Source organism: Acanthochromis polyacanthus, chromosome 13 (genome assembly GCF_021347895.1).
Source record: "Acanthochromis polyacanthus isolate Apoly-LR-REF ecotype Palm Island chromosome 13, KAUST_Apoly_ChrSc, whole genome shotgun sequence".
In the NCBI taxonomy this organism is placed as follows: Eukaryota; Metazoa; Chordata; class Actinopteri; family Pomacentridae; genus Acanthochromis; species Acanthochromis polyacanthus.
The window spans coordinates 5,814,737-5,834,226 of NC_067125.1; the positions used below are offsets into that span (position 1 = coordinate 5,814,737).

Below are 19,490 nucleotides of genomic sequence, written 5' to 3' on the forward strand. Positions count from 1 at the left end.
GAGACTGTGAAAAACTTTGAAGAAAAAAAAACTCCCTGTGCTTTTGATATAATGAAAGGGTGAAACCTGTACTTTCTTTGAGGACAGTGTTTGAGCTTCTCTGACGGCTGCTGTTTGCAGATGTAGTTTCTAAACACGTTTAGTTTTCAGGTGTGGTCGTATACATTCTCACAGGCAGTGGGCGGTTCATCCTCCTTTTTAGCTCCAGTCAGAGTCACATTACAGCTCATAACCCGGAGCTGTCCGTGGACCAGCCGACAGGTGCAGTTACTCCCTGAGCTCCAGAGCCTCGCCTTCAGTCACACAGAGTAAGTATTTTGTTTCCAACTCTTTGTCGCTGGCAGTCTACACTTCCATTTGGTTGTTTTGAACTCAACCTTTTCTTCTTCTTCTGTAGTTGTGCAGTATGAGAGGACGGTACAAAAGAAAGAACTCGAGAGGAAGAAGCGATGAAACAGCGGACAGAGCTGGGCTCTCTGCTCTTCCCGGGGAAACGGCAGCGGACTCTGCCGAGTCAGACACACCTGTTCCAGGTGTAGGTGGCAGGAAAAGAGGTAGGAATACTTCTCTGTCCAAAGAGTACAATGTTGTTACAACTTAATAGGCACCTATGGGATTATTTCTCATGATAGTTTTGCGAAACATAATTAGTAAATTACCGTAATGAACTAACACTAGCAAGCTAGCTCAATGACGGTAGCGTGCTAGCATGAGCTCAGCTCAATAGTAAGATGCTCCGTTTTTTAAACGCCTCGTAACACCTTGCAGTGGTAGTAATGTACTAGTTTAAGCAGAAAAATGCCCAAGTTTGAATTTAAGATAAATTACAAAAAAAAAATCATACAATAAATGTATTAAATACACTCCATTAATTCATAGAAACACCTCTCAATATAACTCAGCGTAACCTTTTTACTGCTACAGGCTTTGAAATGGTGAAATAGTTAAATGAAGACGTCTCAACAAAAGACAAACTAAAGCTTGAAATAAAACTTTTGTTGATTTGTGCTAAGTACCACACAAGCTGACTGTTTTGTGTATACAAAATCATTAACACAAACTGTATATTTGCATCTCTAACAAATGTACAAGAGTAAAAACATTTTACATGCTCCTCCTAAATGTAGTGGATAATGTAGTACTGGGACTTCAGATATCAACTACGTATGCTTTATTATTCTACCTAATGGCTGAAAAACTGTTGGATTAAACAGTAAATTGACAACTGAGCTGCCATGTAGATAAACAGTAGATATAGATCAGCTCTTTTCAGCATGCGCTCTCTTTCTTTATTCTGAGTGCATCTGAACATGTCTGCTTCATGTCTGAATTTACATCACTTGAAACAGATTATAAATAAAAGGTGCAACAGCAAACCTACTTGGTCAGACCAAGAAACATTTCTGTATTACATTAAATATGGCTCAAGTCTATACTCTCATGCAGTTACATTAAAGGATACACACATACAAGCTATGTAGGTTTAGTATTGATCCAGAGAGTGCAGTAACTAGTTTGTGTGCATTTGTCATTCACTTTGCCCTAGAATTTCACAAGTATTATCACCTGAAATGTCTTCAGAAGGAACACTTCACTGCGATGAAGACAGAGCACCTCAGATTGGTCAGACTCACTGCATTTTGATGAGAGGTTCAATATGTTGCTTCTTTTTGTAGGGGTCTTTCCTCTGGGTTTATTAAATGCCAGGTAATAGCAGGTTACAGTGATGTTTGTTTGTATACTGTTGGCAAAGTAGTACTTTAATTACTATTCCGCTGAATTTTTTGTGTTTTGGAAATCATAAATAAACCTTGGTGTTTTCTATTTGAACAGTTTACTAAACTTGCAGTGAGTTTAGATATAGTTGTTTGTTTATTAGTACATTATTATGTATTTATACATTACTTATTGAACTATTTAGTGTGACAAATATCAAGCATGTACTGTGACTTTCTCAGTAACTGCCGTAGGTACGTGTGAAAGAACACTTACACCTGAATGACAGAAAACCTTCACTTTTATCGGCTGATGAAGCAACATTTTACTTTTTTTACAAATTGTCAAGACGTTTTTCATTTGCTCACATGGTGCACAGAAAGTTTGATGATTTACTGATATTTATTATAACTGTCCTAAATGCCAGTTCCACAAATCCCACTAGTTTTCTATTCACAAGTATTTTTGTGACAACAGTAAAACTGCTTCCATCTATTTAACACTGCCATTAGTGTGATTACGACCCAGTTCAATACTGGTACCTACGACAGAACGGCGACCGTGTCTGTGTTCCATCGATTGCTGTGTTCACATGAAGGAAAGTTCAACCGTTGTTTCTGTCTAGGTGCAAGATGTTCCATGTATGGTGATGACAAGGTCTACCTTGGAGTCCGTGTCAAAATGCCAGTGAAGGACCTTCTGAGAAACATTCGTGTAGCACAAGGCTGGGAGCCTCAAGATCTGAAGGTATACTTTTTTTTTGTGACGGAAAATGATAATTGATATTTGTAAACATATTTTTTAGTGTTTGTGAGATCTCAGTAGATATGTGTACACCTTACCTGTAGTGAAACCATAATTGGATTTCTTCTAAGCACATTCCTAATGAATGCATTTATGTATTGCACTGTTTGTTTCCTCTGTCACTGCATGACTAAATGAAGTAACAAAAGTCACATGGGCTCACAAATACTCAAAGTATTTTAGTAGTTTCAGTAACCTGTGAATATACAATTTCAGCTCCTATCAATTCAGTAGAGATTAAGGGACTTAAAGGCAACCAGCTCCTTATTTCTTCCTTTCTGTCTTTTGTGTAAACCTATAATAAAATATGAAGAGACCTTTTCTAAGATTGGCACAGCGGTATCCATCTCAGTCTTTGAAGTATGATATTTGTCAAGATTTAAAAGTTTCACCAAAATGCTGCCTCAACTAAAGGCAAGTGAATGTTACAGTCGCTCCCTGTCACGGTATTTGGCACTCAGAGGGTGTGTGATCAACAACTGAAACCTTATACTCAGCTTCACATTTCACAAACAAATTAAGTAGAAACCATTTCAACATTACTGATTCATTCCTTTGTTTTTTTTGGTATCTGAATTCATCTGAATAGTAGAAGAGGATAGCTGAGTAATTTTGTTTTCCCTTTTAAAAAATGGCGTGACTTTCACGATGTACCTTATTTTGTTTTCTTTCCAAGCAGCATTCCACTTATCATAAATCAGCTTCTTTCTTCTTATTGTAAAAGCTTAGAATTTGAAGGCATTCACATAACTAACAACCATGATAATTAAAAAACTGACATTGTGCTATTTTCTTTTTCTACGATATACTATTATGCAAAAATACAGGAATCAAGTCTAAAAAAAAAGTGTAGTGATGTGGCTATTGAAGGACTAGGATGCACATCTGTGTGTCTTAAGAAGCACATAGAACAAAACTCACTGTGATTTTTGTTTTTCTTTTACCTTTTCATATCACATTAATGCATGAATGCAGCAGAGATGCGGGAAAACAGCCAAAGGTCAGTAAAATCTTGATTTATCACAGTTTTTATTTGTTTACTAGCCTACAGTATACCAGCTAAACTCTGACTTTACTTGGAAACCAAGCGCACTGTACGGCATTCTTACAGTTAAACGTCACTTCATTCCACAGGGGACATGAAACGAGTCAAAACTCGCTCAAGACGCCAAACTGTGAAGGTGAGTGTTGGAAAAAACACAGACCCCTGCTCATGTCATTTTCAGGAGCAGTTCACACAGCTCTGCATACCGTGATTGTTTTTGACTTTAAGGGACAACACCCCACAAAGAGCCTGGAGGAACTAGCGATCATCGTTGAAGTGCTGGAGGAGGATCTCAGGACTGGGAACACCTACACCTCATCTCCCAGAAATCTGTTCCCTTTTGAATCTCCAGTGTCTCCTGAGCTGTCTCCAACTGGTAATTCCTAAGGAGCATATCCACATTTTTGTTGTCACTTCTTAAAATATGATGACCAGCAGCTACCTCTCCTCACATGTCGTATTTTCTCCCTTTGCTATCGACCTTAGGCGCAGGATACAGCAGCGATGAGTACAGTGAAATGATCCCCAGCCCCGAGTCCTACACCACCTACTCACCAGGCACAGCAGACTACTACCAAGCCCAGTCCCCTCCTGACTTCTACAACAGCCTACAGCCCCCCAGCACTGAAAACATCACAGAGCACGGTGAAAGAGGGGAGGAGTGGTCCGAGCCTCAGAATCACAACTGGGAAGAGAATGGCTCTGCTTTCTTCTGGACACAGCTGCAGAGAGAGGAGAGCCAGCTAGGAGACGTCTCTGATGCGGTGCTGCTGGCCACTGATGAACACGGCAGGACGTAAGTTTGGTTCTGGATTGTCACTGTATGCGTGTAAAATATTCATAAGTGATTTTATTGTCACTCCATGCTGAGGACTGAAAAACTGAAAAGGAAAACAGTGAAAAAAATGCAGCTGTGTGGAGTTAAAAGGGAGCATACCAGAGCTCTGTGGCCGCCATTTTGTTTCTGTTTTATGCTAACAACTCAAGGCTACTAGCCTAGCCGCGCTAGACAACCCACGGCAACGAATTTAATTCTCTGCCAGGGTGGGTCTAGTTTCCCTCCATAAGGCTCGAGGTTGGATTCTCCTAAAACTGGCCGGACGAATCACCATGAAGTGTAGAGTCAGAAGGCGGGCGTAACTAAGTGACAGAGGCGCGACGATTCTGACAGAAACAACCGGAAACAAGGATAGACAAGAAGATGGCTGCGCACAATAAACAGCTATCTTTCAACTCGGCTTTGGCCACAGCCCTTAAAGATTTGAAGCTAAAATTCAACTTGAAAGATAAACAAAGGACAGCACTGAAGTGTTTCATTGAGAAGAAAGACGTATTCACCGAACTACCGCATCCTCTGATTTCCGGCGCTCTAGGAACTACGTCAGCCTATTCGTTGCGCTGATTGGTTGTATACCTACCCAATTGCTGCAGAGTGATTTGAAAGACAACCTTTTAGCCCGCATCCCTCCCTGTCGAGAGTTCCTAGACCCTTGCGTCTTCAGACCTGGGTCTAGCGCGGCTAGGCTACAAGGCTACATTAACTGCTATCAACATACCATTCAAATGGCGGTCTGACCAGTAATGTTGTTGCAGTACCAAAACTTTGACTTGTAATACCTGCGCAAATGTATAAATTCTAAAGAAAATACCACAGCGAAACCCTAAAACATCATGGACACTAATGGAATAATAGATTACAGAACATTTCATTTTTTCTATTATTTAACAAAATCAAACAAGGCGGTAGAAGATGATACCATAAAACAGCAGTAGTGAATTACTGTACCATAGTATGTTGATACATTTTTATATCCAACCAGAAATGGAAGAGCTCTGCACTCAGATCACCTCATGTACTCTCATCTCTTCACACGTCACACTGCTGATTATTACCTTAGTACACATTTTATTCACCCACATTTTATTGTGGAATAACTTAGTAGATCATTTATAACTGATTTTTTTGATTTACAGTTTGCAGTACCATTAGTTAACACCGCCAGTGTGAACGCTGAATTTGTATATAGAGATGTTTAGCACATTAGCAAGTTAGCTAAAATATGAAGTAAAACAGCGGTCATTGTGCTGTTAAACTCTGATGGTAAAAGAAAAAAAAATCAAACTTGACTTGCCACAAAATAAATCCTCATCTGATTTATGTTTAATGGCATGCTGTAATTATGCTGTCAGTTCATGGACATGGAATCTGTTTGAACGCGTCTGAATGTCTGCTGGCGACTTGCTTTTCTAAGTTAGACGTGTTGGTCCCTTAGTCATGGAGGTTATACATCTACAGACGGGCTTTGTGGTGTTTGTGAGCTTTCCTTGGCTGCCACATTAGCTGCACAAAGCCAACACTAAGCATTTTCTGATTGTTCTTGTGGCATTGCCATTAAAAGTGAAAGTGAGTGGGTCCTCAGCTTCAGACGTAGACTCCTTTGGTTCACAGAACAGGCTGTGTTTGTTTTTGTCTTAGTTGTTTAAGGGTTTTATGTTCCATCTTCCAGAAAGACAAATCATCAAGACCTGAATACCAGGTCATGTACTCTACCAGTCAAAAGTCTGGATACAGCATCTCATTCAGTGGTTTTTATTTATTTATTCTATACATTATAGATTAATACTGAAGACATCAAAACTATAAAAGAATACATATGGAATTATGTTGTAAACAAAAAAGTGTTAATCTTCAGTATTAATCTACAATGTAGAAAATAAAACAAATAAATAAAAGACATTGAATGAGAAGGCGTGTCCAAACATTTGACTGGTGGTGCACATGTGCCTGAATAAGACATGCAACACATAATAAATGGATTTTCACAACATGGGACCATTAAAATCTCTGTCTTATCAAGAATGAAGAGATGACATCTGTGACCAGTGGTTTAGTTCTGTGCTTTTTAAAGCCTGAACAGTTCTAAAACCAGGCTTGAACTGGTCTGGTTACATTTTAACCCTTCCCTTCCTTGATCGGATTGTTTCACCAAAGACATTTCGATGTCCCTCGGTAGGTAATTGACAGGTGTGAATTCCAGGCTGCTTCACTTTTAGGGTTCTTACGCTACTCTTACTGGCTCACTGCCACACTATCATCTCTTACAGAGAAGCTTTGATATTACGAAGCCACTGGTAATTCTGTTAATGACTATTGTACGTCAGAATGCCTGTTGAGAATATGGCTTAATGTTGTTCAATTTATTGAGCTCACTCAAGCCTGCAGGATTCTTGCAAATGGGACCCATTATTTCAGTTTACTGTAAAAAGTTATTAAGCTGCACTGTGTGTAACCCAGTTTCAGATCTGCTATCATCTATTGCAGTGTGGGCTATGCTGCAACTGTGTGTATATCAATAAATCTCTTTGATGTAAAGACTTTTTTTTTCTAAATATGTTGGTGCCTTCTCTTGCAGAGCTCTCCATAATGTGATGTGTGTCGGAAAGAGAGCGCTGGGCTACGCTATCGCTAAAAGGATGGCCACACTAAACAGCCTGGACCTCAAAGACTCTGATGGAATGGTACAGTAAACAGTACAGAATTTACTTTCTCTTTTAGGTAACTCTGACAGTCTGGTTTGACTGAATAGGAAAGTCAGGTTACACAATATATTGATGCATGATTTACATTCAAACTGATTAAAATGGAAATTATATTTAAACTGTTACCAGAATGATATTTAGGAAGCAGCAAACCAAAGTTCTTACCGTGCATTTACGCTTGTCTAAGTGCTGCCACAGTAATTCATACCAATGACTGTTCCTTGTGTATTTAGAAAAATTTAACCTTCAATCTAGTTTCACATTTATTGCCCTCTAGTGTCACTTTTCCAGTCCATTCTATGGTCCATAACGGTCTGACTGTACCGCACTCTCATTCTGCTATAGGGGAAAATAACGCTGTGGCTTGTTTGTATTTCTTTAAACCAATCACAGACGGTGTGGGTGAAGCTACGCAAACAGTGTGACTTTGGCACACACTTAAACTGTGACAGGTGGAATTGTTTTGATGAAACATTTGCACGCAGTAAGAGGAGCACTGTGATCAAAGCGGATAATCTACCAAAAACACTGGCAGTTGCTTTACTTCATGATCTAAATCCTCTAAAAAAAAACCTGACATTTTCAGTGTGGTAGGATGCTGCTTGAAGGTGTTAGTATTGTTCTTAATAGTGAATCAAACAGCAGCATTGTAGATAGAAAGAAGAACAAAGTCACCTGAAATGAGCAGCTTGTGGTTGCCTTGGACTAATTGCCATCTGTTTACAGACTGCCCTCCTCTACGCGGCAAAGTACAACCACCACCTGATGGTAGCTGATCTGATCTATTTGGGAGCCAACATCAATGAGACGAACAACTCAGGAAAGTCCTGCCTCCATCTCAGTGCAGAGAATGGCTACATAAGAGTTCTAGAGGTGAGAGACATTTTTTTGCTTTCTACTATTCAAAACGTGCTTCGAACTGACTTTCTCTTGTTTGTTGCTTCATGTTGCATGTGTATTTCAAACATGGCCAATAGCATTTAGTCTAAATATGAGTGGATGGCACACCTCATAATTAGTTAACAGTAATAGGGCGTAGACAAAACTTATGCTTGAAACCTGTTTGTGAGTGTTAGTGCCTCCTCTCTGTGAACACTTTTAATGAAAACATGCGTGAATGGTTGGATTGTTTGCTTTTCCCTTTGGAGAAAATGGCTGACTGAAGTCCTGAATAGAATCAATTCATAAACACCTCTGCACAAATGTGTGCAAAAGTAATTTATCTAAGTAAACTCTGTTAAGTTAGTCCATCTAGTCTCAGATTGAGAGGCAACTCTACAGTCTAGCTATCAGCAAGCATTTAGGGAGAATCCTCCATACACAGCTCACAGCATTACTCATGGAATAGATCGTATTTACTTTTAAGGGGCACCATAGCCCCATTTGTGACAAAATACTAAATGCTACAGATTAGCTTTCATCTGATCCAAGCTAGCAGGTTCTTCCGTCCCTGAAGATGGTAAACAAAGTCCCAAACCGGCAGAGTCGGTTCTGTAAGTCACTAAAGCTGCACTCAGTGTGCCAATTAGTGTCATGTTTTAGCTAATCAGTGGGGTCTAAGTTTAAAGCTTTTCAACCAGCGTCATGTGTTAAACGAGCTTGACTGTGTGATGGATGACTAATGCCGTGTGCCTGTAAATAACAAAGATGATCAGAATACCACATGCTGTACCTTTTCAAAGGAGACCTGTTCTGCCTTTCCTTATTTATGGACATGTACACGACCAGTCAAAAGTCTGGACACACCTTCTCATTCAGTGGTTTTCATTTTATTATTTTACGCATTGTAGATAAATACCGAAGACATCAAAACTGCAAAAGAATACATATGAAATTAAGTTGTAAACAAAACAGCGTTAGTCTTCAGTATTAAATGAGAAGGTGTGTCCAAACTTTTGACTGGTGGTGTGTATGCATATATAATAGTAAATGCTTAAAGGTTAAAGCTTTGTTTGTGATGGCTCTGTACTTCATCAGCACACACACACACACACACACACACACACACACACACACACACACACACACGCATGCACATCAGCTAATATATATCTTATATGGGCTCTTATATAAAATCCTTTTTCAGCCAGATGCTGAACAACAGGCTGCTTTTTTCTTCGCTGTGAATCATACAGAGCTGCTCCAGTGGAGTCCCAGAGTAAAAATGTTTCCTATTGTGTATTTGTATTACAGTAGAAATGTTGCAAGATTTGAAGGTGAAGCTGTGCAGGTCAGAGAACTGTCATTATGCCTCAAAGTAAATGTATTCTCTGATTTTTTTTTTTTCACTTTTGCAACACTGCTTAAGAACATGCAGCAGATGTTGTTTGACATGCCTGAAATGTTTCTCCACTGACTGAGATCAGCACACATTGCCTGCCTTTAGGCACATTACACCAGTGAAGACACAATGCTTTTTTCATCTTATCTGTATCATATCAGTATTTTTAGAGACTCACCACTAATTACAGCACATTGTGGTAATCAAGATTAATCAGACAGTTTTTTGGTTTCATGCTTACTTGATTCTTTTTTCATTTTGGAAAATTAGTACCAAAGATCTGTTGATTCTTCGTTCTTTTTAAATGAATCAGTTGATTAATCTGCAATAGTTCTAGTACATTGTGAATCCTTTTAAGCAAAAAGTCATCTCTGTCTCACAAGTAGGGATTTATGTATGTTACTGAACATCCTGAGGGTGTTGAACTGTTTATGAAGACATTTTAAACATGTCACTGTGGGGTGTGAGACATTCACTTTTTGACATTTTAGAGACTAAATCATTAATGAGTAAATAGAAAACAATCATTCGTTGCAGTACTGTTTTAAACAATGCATTTCTCTTAAAATATTTAACCAGTAGATACATATAGTAAGAATACTCTTTTAGTACGTGCAGCTGCAGCTCAGAAGGTGGAGGGTATGTGTTCATCATTTGCCAGAGCATTTTTTCTAAATGCCAAAACAGTAGGGTAGAACTCAGCTAAATCTTTAATAATCCTCCTTTAACCACTACAAATATGCCGTTGTCTTCACTCAGCTTTAATGTTGGATAAATCAGCAGTTTTGGACATGGTGCTGTTGTCTGAAAGCCACAGTGAACACAGTTCACAGTTAAAAGTCTAATTTATGTCATATATCTGCATCACTGAAACCTCTCAGGGCTGCTGTTTTTGACCCGGTAGTTTGCAGCTGTTGTGCTACATTTGAGTATGTCCTGACCCATCCATCCATCCATCCATCCATCCATTCTCTATACACCGCTTTATCTTCACTAGGGTCACAGGAGGTGCTGGAGCCTATCCCAGCTGACTCCCTGGACAGGTCACCAGTCTGTCACAGGGCTACATATACAGACACACAATCACACCTACGGGCAATTTAGAGTAACCAATTAACCTCAGCATATTTTTGGACTGTGGAAGGAAGCCGGAGTACCCGGAGAAAACCCACGCATGTACAGGGAGAACATGCAAACTCCATGCAGAAAGATCCCAGGCCGGGATTTGAACCGGGGATCTTCTTGCTGCAAGGCGAAAGTGCTAACCACTACTGTGCAGCCCTGTCCTGACCCATGGTCACATATTTGTGCTGCTTTGTGCTTTTGTCAAAAAGGACTGTTTTTTTTTTTTTTGCTGTCATCAAAGTGACTATATGTCATTAGTTATATTTCCATATAACCGTCAAGTGAACTTTGGAAAGAGAAAATGTGACTGAACTTCTTTGAAGTTAATGAACTCGTCAGCATAGTCTTGTCAGAAGGTGGTGTAAAGACTTCGTCACACATGACTGTAATAAACATGGAAGAAGAACTGGAACCCAAAACCGTTTTTTTAATCTACCACGAAAACACACTTAAACAAAAATAGGAAGAGGCAAAGAAAACCAGTTGCCATGGTCATTTATGCCAGAAAAATGAAGAGAGGGCTTTTGTTTTGTTCTGTCTTTGGAATCATTGTTCATATATACTAACCAGCAGGTCTGTTTTCTCATAGGTTCTAAAAGAGGCGATGATGAATGGTGTGTATGTCGATGTCGAAGCCACCGATAAGTCTGGTAAGTACTGTCAACTCTCACATCCTTGAGACTTCCAAATAGCAACTTTTTTATAGAGCTTTTTTACCAAACAGTAATTAGATTGTAGTCGCATAACAGGACATGAAATCACAATAAAACAAAAACAAAAAACAAGTATTTTCAATACTGTCCAAAGCACAGATGCTTACAGATCGTTCCTACTTAAATGGGGATAGAATGGACACTGTCCAGAAATGATGTAAGGATCAGAGTTCTTTAGTGCCCTAAAGAACTCGACCTTTTATAGGAGCTCATCTGCACCGCTAAAACCGCAAAGACTACGCATTATTTACACCCAAACTCAGCATTCTACTCCTGCAACAGGAGGTGTGTTTTATCCAGTTTTCTTCTTTCTTTCCTTACTGCTGTTGTGTTTTTATCGCAGAATATAAGGTGTTTTCAAAAAGGTTTTAAGACTGTGCCTATAAAAATCAAAAACTGTACCTGATATATATTTGGGTAGCAGCCCCATCACAATAGTCTCTGTGTGCAGCGGTACAACGCTCTCAGAACTTCTGCAAGTCTGTAATTATCCCTGGAGGTCAGTTGTTATAACAAAACATAGGTGACGTGCTCCGAAGTTTAGGGACATATTGACAGTAGTGCATGTAGCGCATGTAAATCACCTAATCAGGTCAAAAAGGTGCACTGACTGTCTCATGTTTATTTAGATTTTTTTTTTTTCAAATGAATCACCTGAAAAGTTTCAGATCATTTTTATTCCAGGTTTTTCCATTCAGGCACCGTTCTGCAATACATCAAGCTTCGGTATTATTTATTATTGACTGGTTAGGAAGTTGGTACAGTGCATAGAAACTCCTCAGAAATCTAGGTTTGTGTGTTCCCAGGCCTGAGTGTCCTCCAGTGTGTTGCTGTGGCTCTGAAGACCTCCGTATCTGAACTGGAGAACAGCCAATCCCACAGTCAAACCAGACTCCACATGCTTCGCCAAGAACAGATGATGGAGACTCTGGAGTTTCTGCTGCAGATGAGCAACTTTCCTTCATACCACGGTATGTCAGTCAGAAGCCTGGATTTGAATTTCAGATCATTTGTCATTACACTGTTAACAAGGACTCCATACTGGAACTCTAACCTCGTGAAACAGATGATGTTATAGCATTTGGAGATAATAATATGTTCACCTATCATTGGAAAGATTTCGCTGATGCAAGACACTCTAACCTGTCACTGTAATGTGGTGTAGTTTCTCAAAGTCTTCTATCTAAATAGAGGTAGTTATTGGGCATTCGAAGAGCTTAAACAATGCCTAAGACGGTCAGTAAAGTTTTGTCATGTTTGTGGTGCAGCTTTTGGTGGGGCACTCAGTCATGAAACAATGAACAAATGATGAGTCAGTGTGAGCATAGAGAGCACAATGCACCTGCTATCTATTTACACACCTATAGGAGTGGATCCTCCCTGATCCTCTGTAGTGTTTATATGCTGTTGTAGAGAACTGTGCAGTATACTGGAATGCTTTTAAAACATCAGAGCAATTTGTGCTTGCCAGCGGTGGTTTCCATTCTGAACACATAATGAAAGACAAGGAAAGCACTCAGAGATGCAGCACTCCACCAAGGCTGTTCATTCCTCCATATGGCGTTGTTAGAAATGCAGCATTATTTTAATAGAAATGCAGAATTTGTTGATGAGTTATTGATGATCAGAAATCACAGCAACATAGAATGTGTTTGTGTACATTTAATACAGATGTACCCACAAACAAAATGACCTTACGCTGAGCACAGGTGTGTGTTATGCATGTGTACATCGTGTACGGATACTGAACCATGTCACCTAAATATGCAGCAGGTGACGGGAATTGATGGGACTCAGAAACACCCCCATAATTTAATCAGTTGTTCCTTGTATTATTTCTAACAGCTAAGTCCTGATAAGTCCTCAGCGGTGGATATGTGGTAGGATCACAGTCATGTGATCATCAGCAGGCAGCTGATGTAGTGTTCACTTGTTGTCATGGTTACAGTGACACCGTGCTGCTATCACGCAATGATGCAGAAATCTTTAATTAATCGGTGGATCCAGACTATAAGTCGCATCACTGCCAAAGTCTGATTACTTGGTCCTTGTGTCATTTCTGACCTTCCCTGAAAATTTCATCCAAATCCGTCAGTCTGTTTTTGAGCAATGTTACTAAGAGACAGACAGACGAACAGACGGACAATCGCCACATAACTCCACTGCGTTCCTTGGCGGAGTAATAATTAGACCGTTAGACTGGTTGAGCAGCAGAGCAATTTTGACTGCTCTATTTTTAGATGTACTTGCTGTCAAAGAACGATTTGTTCCAGAGTGAAAGGCCTCGACATCGATAGGATTCCATGGCATGAGCTGATGTTCGATCCCCAGATGAAAGCTCATGGTTCCCACATGTTCTAAAAACATGGTATTTTTAAACCAAGTGTTCAACCCCTAAAACCTTATGGAAATTCAGAGAAACATTAAAGACCCCATGTTCTGTGTTTGCTATGAGACAAATGAATAAAGTATGCAGTCCACAGCATGCCTCAGTATTTCTATGTTGAAATGGGAGTGTACTGATGACAATTCTTCAGAAAAGTTGTTCTTGAGAATTACTTTCCAGTTCCAACATGTGGCTGGGTAATCCATTATTACAACTTCTCTTTGTGTTGAGTCATAGTTTGCGTAGTTGAACTGTGAGGTGAGGGGTGAGCGGACTATGTTGATCTCTGCGCTGTGGAGGAACTAACAGTGTGGACTTACATCTAAGCCAAAGGCAGGAAGCGATTCATTTCATAGGAAAATCTTCCAAATATGTACCTCTGGTTCAAAGATGAGATTTCAGGGGAATGTGAGGGTGACAGTTTACAGACGGAAACACCGTGAACACTCAGCAAAGTTGTGGCTTTTTAATACACCCTGATTCATACCAAATGATATTTAATTTAAAAAATAATCAGATAATATTGCTATTGAAATGTTACCAAACCAAGAAATGAGTGTGAATTGATTGCCCATATGCTAACGTCAGTAACTGTTTGCTTTATAATCCGTTTTCACATGTTACTGTATGTTGATGCTGTGAGGTTACCTAATGCTGTCCTTCCATGTTTCATTAGGATGATGTCCTTACTGATACTGAAATATTTTAGAAACCTTTTTCTGCCCTGTTTGCATTTTTAGAATTCAGGCTGTTAGGGTTTGTTGCAGTCATAATATGGTCAATGTGATTTGTAAGAAATGGGATGTAGATGAGGCCACTAGTCATCAGTTCTTTATTAATTTAACTGCAGAGACTGATTAAGCACTGTGCAGATGTTTTGTCCACTAAAAGCAAAATAATGATGCTTTTAATAAATAGCAATGAATGTTTTTTATTCATCAAGGAACTTTATTGAATATGCAGTTTGAAGAATTCAGTGAATTATTATTACAATCTAATTTAGCTCCCATTCTTCTAAGCACATCTAGTACATGAAGTCAGTTCTTTATGCCTCTGGATGGAGGTTTGGACTCATTGTGCTGCTGCAGAAGGAACTCTGGACAACCGCACAATGGATAGGAAAGTTTTGCACAGTTCTGTATGGTTTAAAAGCCTCCACGTACAGGAACATATAGTCCAAGTCGGGATTTCTACCAGTCGTATCGCCGCTGTGACAGATCATGTCCTGCAAAATGAAAAGCATGGGAACCCTGAAACTACTGAACACAGCATGACATAATGCCTTGTCATGCTACATTCAGACCATTCACAGTTCTGCTCTAGATGTTGGCTATCTGGGTTTTATCCATCCACACGTTCCCAGTACTGTTTTAACAGAATTACAGCCTGACTGGACGGCCAGCAAGCATGTAGCTTTCATCTCTGTTTATTCTCTGAAAACAGTAAAGTCAAGTTCCAGTGACCATTTCCCTAGAAGGCTAGCACTATAAAGAAACATTCCACTGATGGCTTTTTAACATTTGTTTGGACAGAATTGTATTGCATGCATTTAGTCATCAACGGTATATTTTAAGTGAATTTAGATGGAACTTTTGATCATTAACTGATTTGTTTGTCTTTCTCAGGGGAGCCGCAGTATGCAGCCCAGGACTGGCCAAGCACCCCTTACCTCTGCCCGGCAGGGCATTTTGGAACCCCGACAGTAATGTTCTGAGTTTGTTCAGGCTTGACTTTATCATGGAGAGATCCTAATTAGTCGTGTTCTCTCTCTGAGCATGAGTTCAGGTCTGTGATGTACTGTAAATCATCTGATGTTCTGTGTGTGGTAAAATGCCTGTCTTGCAATCAGGTATTTATTGTAACCTGCACAGAAAAGTTTCTGTTTCTGTGAAACTTCCCTTGTTTGTTACGTTGAAGTAGCAATTTATCCTCAATTAGAGTGTCTGGAGATTCTGGAGAGTGTAAACTCTATGGCAGTGTATTTGAAGTAATGGTGACGTAAGTATGTTTTTTCTAAGAGTTAGGCAGTGTTTTAAAGGCCTGGTCAGTTTCCAACAGGGAGGGAAAGCGATATTAAACATATGATGTGTTTTACATTGAGAGGAGTAGAGTACAGAAGCTTTTAGCTGTTAATGTAGTTCATTGATGTGTCGATGTCACATCTCTGATTTCACAAACGAAACACAGATGTTGTTTTAGTAATGCAGTTTTTATAAAAACCTTTCCCTTCCTATTGGGACACAGTTTAATTTGTAGCCAAATAGATTGTGAGCCATAGAATTTGCATTTTGGATCTTGAATGGACTTATGTACTAGAGGACATTCCTAAGTATTGTGGGAGTTGATGGATAATAAATACAGTGACATTTGACACTCTTTAGCCTGCCCTTGTAGTTCTATCTATGCCTTACCTCTTAGTATCCAGAGTTTTAGGAGTCTGCATGGTGAAATGTGATGTTCCGTGGTGTGTCAGTCTTAATGCTCTTCTGCGATCACTTCCTTTCTAGAACTTAAAGGGGAATATCAGTTTAATTCAGCATGAAGCTGTCAGTCACAGTTTAAGCTGCACCACTATTGCCTTGGTATTAAATAGCACTTGGGTAAATTCTTACTGTCCTGTAAGGGCTGTGTTATTGTAGGGACAGTTGAGGAAAGACAGAAGTAAAAGTGTTCACATCGTAGCAGCTTTTATTTTCTCCACAATCTAAACAAAACACAATAAAATGGTTTTTCACCATTAAGGAACATTTCTTTGCTGAATGCAAGATAAAAATTCATATTGATCTAGTGTGTAACTCTCCAAAGAGCAGCAAAGAAACATTCTTTAGGGTTTTTTAATCAAGGCTATTGGGACATTGTGCTGTTGTGCATGTAAAGGTTCTAAAAAAACTTGTTAGTTGTATATTTTTACTTTATGACATTTATCAGGTGTTTCTGGGAACAGGTGTGAACCAAGGAAAAACTCCTATCTTGAGCCAGTGTCACATCTCTTTTCTTGTGTTTGATTTGTCAAATAGGTCATTTTTTTTTCTTAAAGTGTCAAAACTGGACTACTTTTTTTTTCTTTTTGTTTTTATGCTGTTAAGTCATAAAAACAAAATGATTTCTAGGTTAACATTTGCTCAGGCTTTTATACCAATATAAAGGTTAAAAAGTGGTGAGGGGCAACGGTGAGCAGGATGACATCATATTAATGTGAACATGTAAAGAATATTTAGGTGTTTTGAAGCTATGGATGGTGGTAGACCAGCGCTAGTATAGTAATTACTGGCTTTTTATATTATTTACAATTCAATTGTTGTGGAATCTTATGACTATGATCTGTGGTAAGTTCTGTCATGATGATGCAAATGTTTTTTAAAGAAATAATATAATACCAGCAAAGACTGTATGTGAGAAGAGAATGCTCGTAGGACTAAGGATATGGGTTAGGCTGCATATAGTTGCTTGTAAAATAAGGAATGATCATAACATGGGTGGAGGTAATAAGCTCTTGATACACTATGAGAAAAGACTAATGTACGTCTACATGATGTTGATAAAAGTTTATTTACTTTGTATGTAGTGACAGTAGCCTCCTAGAAACTACTGTCTTTGGAACAAATGAATTCATTTTGTCATTTATTCTATCTGATGTAATCCATGGGAATTCCAGCCTCTTATGCAACTGCACCCTTTTATTATCGAAGGTACTCGTTTAATCCTGCAAGGACGCGTGCTTTAATGTTCACCTAAGGCTTGATGTTTGGTGCTTCCATTAGTAAGAGAGCGTCTCTAGAGGCACTGATTTACGACGTCCCTTCAGCTTGTTTTTGAATTGCACCGCGAATCACGAGATGTTCGGTGAATCATGCACATTGGTAAAGTTCAGTCAGAGGTGTTTACCAGGCAGAAATTATGTAATAGTTTCACTCACTATTTTTTTTTTATCATGACTGTTGTTCATGACAAAATAATTGTATAATTACAACATTTAAAGCTTTATAGAGCAGTTTAGCTATCTGCTATTATTGGTCACAGGAGCTGCTTCATATTCGTCTGAATTAAAGGTTTTGTTCTGCTCTTCAGAAATGTCATTTTATCGCTATACATCATGTTTACATCAGTTTCCATCACATGTAAAAATTCCATGTATGTGATTGTTCACAGTGCTGGCATGTAACAATTGTCATTAATTATTAATTGTTCTGTAGTAATATCTGTGTATTCATCTCAAAGAATTCAATAAACATCTGGGTTTGGTATATATTGTTTTCAGCTTTTTTTCTTGGACTTTGCCAATCTGACAGATACAAACTTGTTGTAGATTTGTAGTCATATTTTTAATGAATTTGTGTTGGAACAGAGGTGTGCGGGCCAAAGCCAGGTCCAATCCTGCCCACGGGATGACTGTGCAAAGCGTAAAAATTACAGAAATAACATTAGCTGCAATTTTTCAATAAATGCCACTGCCATTTTCAAGTTGTCTACTGTACTGACACAACTTTTACGGATTCTTTACGCATATATTTTACACATTTCTAAGGCAGGCAAGGCAAGGCAAACATATTTATACAGCACATTTCAACAGCGAGGCGATTCAAAGTGCTTTACAAAGACATTAAGACAGAAGATGACAATTATTAAAAGGAAAACAAAAAACATTTATGAAATCATTAAAAAAAAAGGTCAGAACAGTAAAAAGATAAAAAACAGAAGTGGGGGAGGGGGGGAGGGGGACATTTTCTGTGATGTGGTGGTCAGGATTACTGCACAGATGAAAAATTTAAAATGAATTCTAAATCTTGACAAGTTGTTTTGATCATAAAATAAAATACTATATTGTTCATCTGCACATACAGTGCTGTGAAAAAGTATTTGCCCCCTTCTCGAATTCTTATTTTTTTGAATATTTCCCCCGCTTAAATGTTTAAGATCATCAAACAAATGTAAATATGAATATAAATGTAATAAACACAAAAGGCAGTTTTTAAGTGATGATTTAATGTTTCTGGAAAAAAACGTTTTCCAAACCTACCTGGCCCTGTGTAAAAAAGTAATCGCCCCCCTTGTTAAATCATGAATTAACTATGGCTAATCACACTTTTTGGGAAGCGAATTAAGTTTCAGTGATTACCTTCAGACTTGTTCAGTCAAGAAATCATTTCAATAGAACCTGTCTGAATAAATGAAGTCGGTCTAAGGATCTCAAAAAGCTGCAACAAAATGCTGCAATCCAAAGAAATTCAGGAGCAGATGAGAAATGAAGTAACTGGAAAGAGTTACAAATCCAATTCTAAAGCTTTAGGACTCCAGACAAATGACTTTATCCACAGATGGAGAACACATGGAACAGTGGTGAGCCTTCCCAGAAGTGGACCAAAGAACAAAATGACCCCAAGACCACAGAGACGACTCATCCAGGAGGTCGCAAAGGAACCCAAGACAACATCTGAAGAACTGCAGCCTCCCTTGTCTCAGTTAAGATCAGTGTTCATGACTCAACAATAAGGAAGAGAGACTGGGCAGAAATGGATCCATGGCAGAGCTCCAAAGCACTGCTGACCAAGAAGAACATAAAAGCTCGTCTTACTTTAGCAAACAAACATCTGAGTGATCCCCAAGATTTGGGGAGAACACTGTAAGGACTGATGAGATGAAAGCTGAACTTTTTTTCTCGTTACATCTGGTGTAAAAGTAACACAGCATTTCAGAAGAAGAACATCATAGCAACAGTCCAGCATGGTGGTGGGAGTGTGATGGTCTGGGGCTGCTTTGCTGCTTCAGGATCTGGATGACTTGCTGTGATTGGTGGAACCATGAATCCTGACCTCAAGCTGAAGCAAACTGGGGTTCTGAATCAGGACAATGAGCCAAAACACACCAGCAAGTCGACTTGAG

General features: G+C 39.0%; 1 protein-coding gene across 1 annotated transcript; it reads left to right on the plus strand.

Moving 5' to 3' along the window:
• Positions 1-218: 218 nt before the first annotated feature.
• On the plus strand, positions 219-17,856 carry zgc:113279 (uncharacterized protein LOC553749 homolog). The gene is made up of 12 exons (XM_051957545.1): positions 219-308; positions 398-554; positions 2,342-2,463; positions 3,496-3,520; positions 3,655-3,701; positions 3,794-3,941; positions 4,052-4,361; positions 6,979-7,084; positions 7,832-7,978; positions 11,101-11,161; positions 12,031-12,195; positions 15,236-17,856. Exons 2-12 carry the CDS (start codon positions 407-409, stop codon positions 15,322-15,324), a joined length of 1,368 nt encoding a protein of 455 aa, XP_051813505.1. The 5' UTR covers positions 219-308; positions 398-406; the 3' UTR covers positions 15,325-17,856.
• The last annotated feature ends 1,634 nt before the right edge of the window (positions 17,857-19,490 follow it).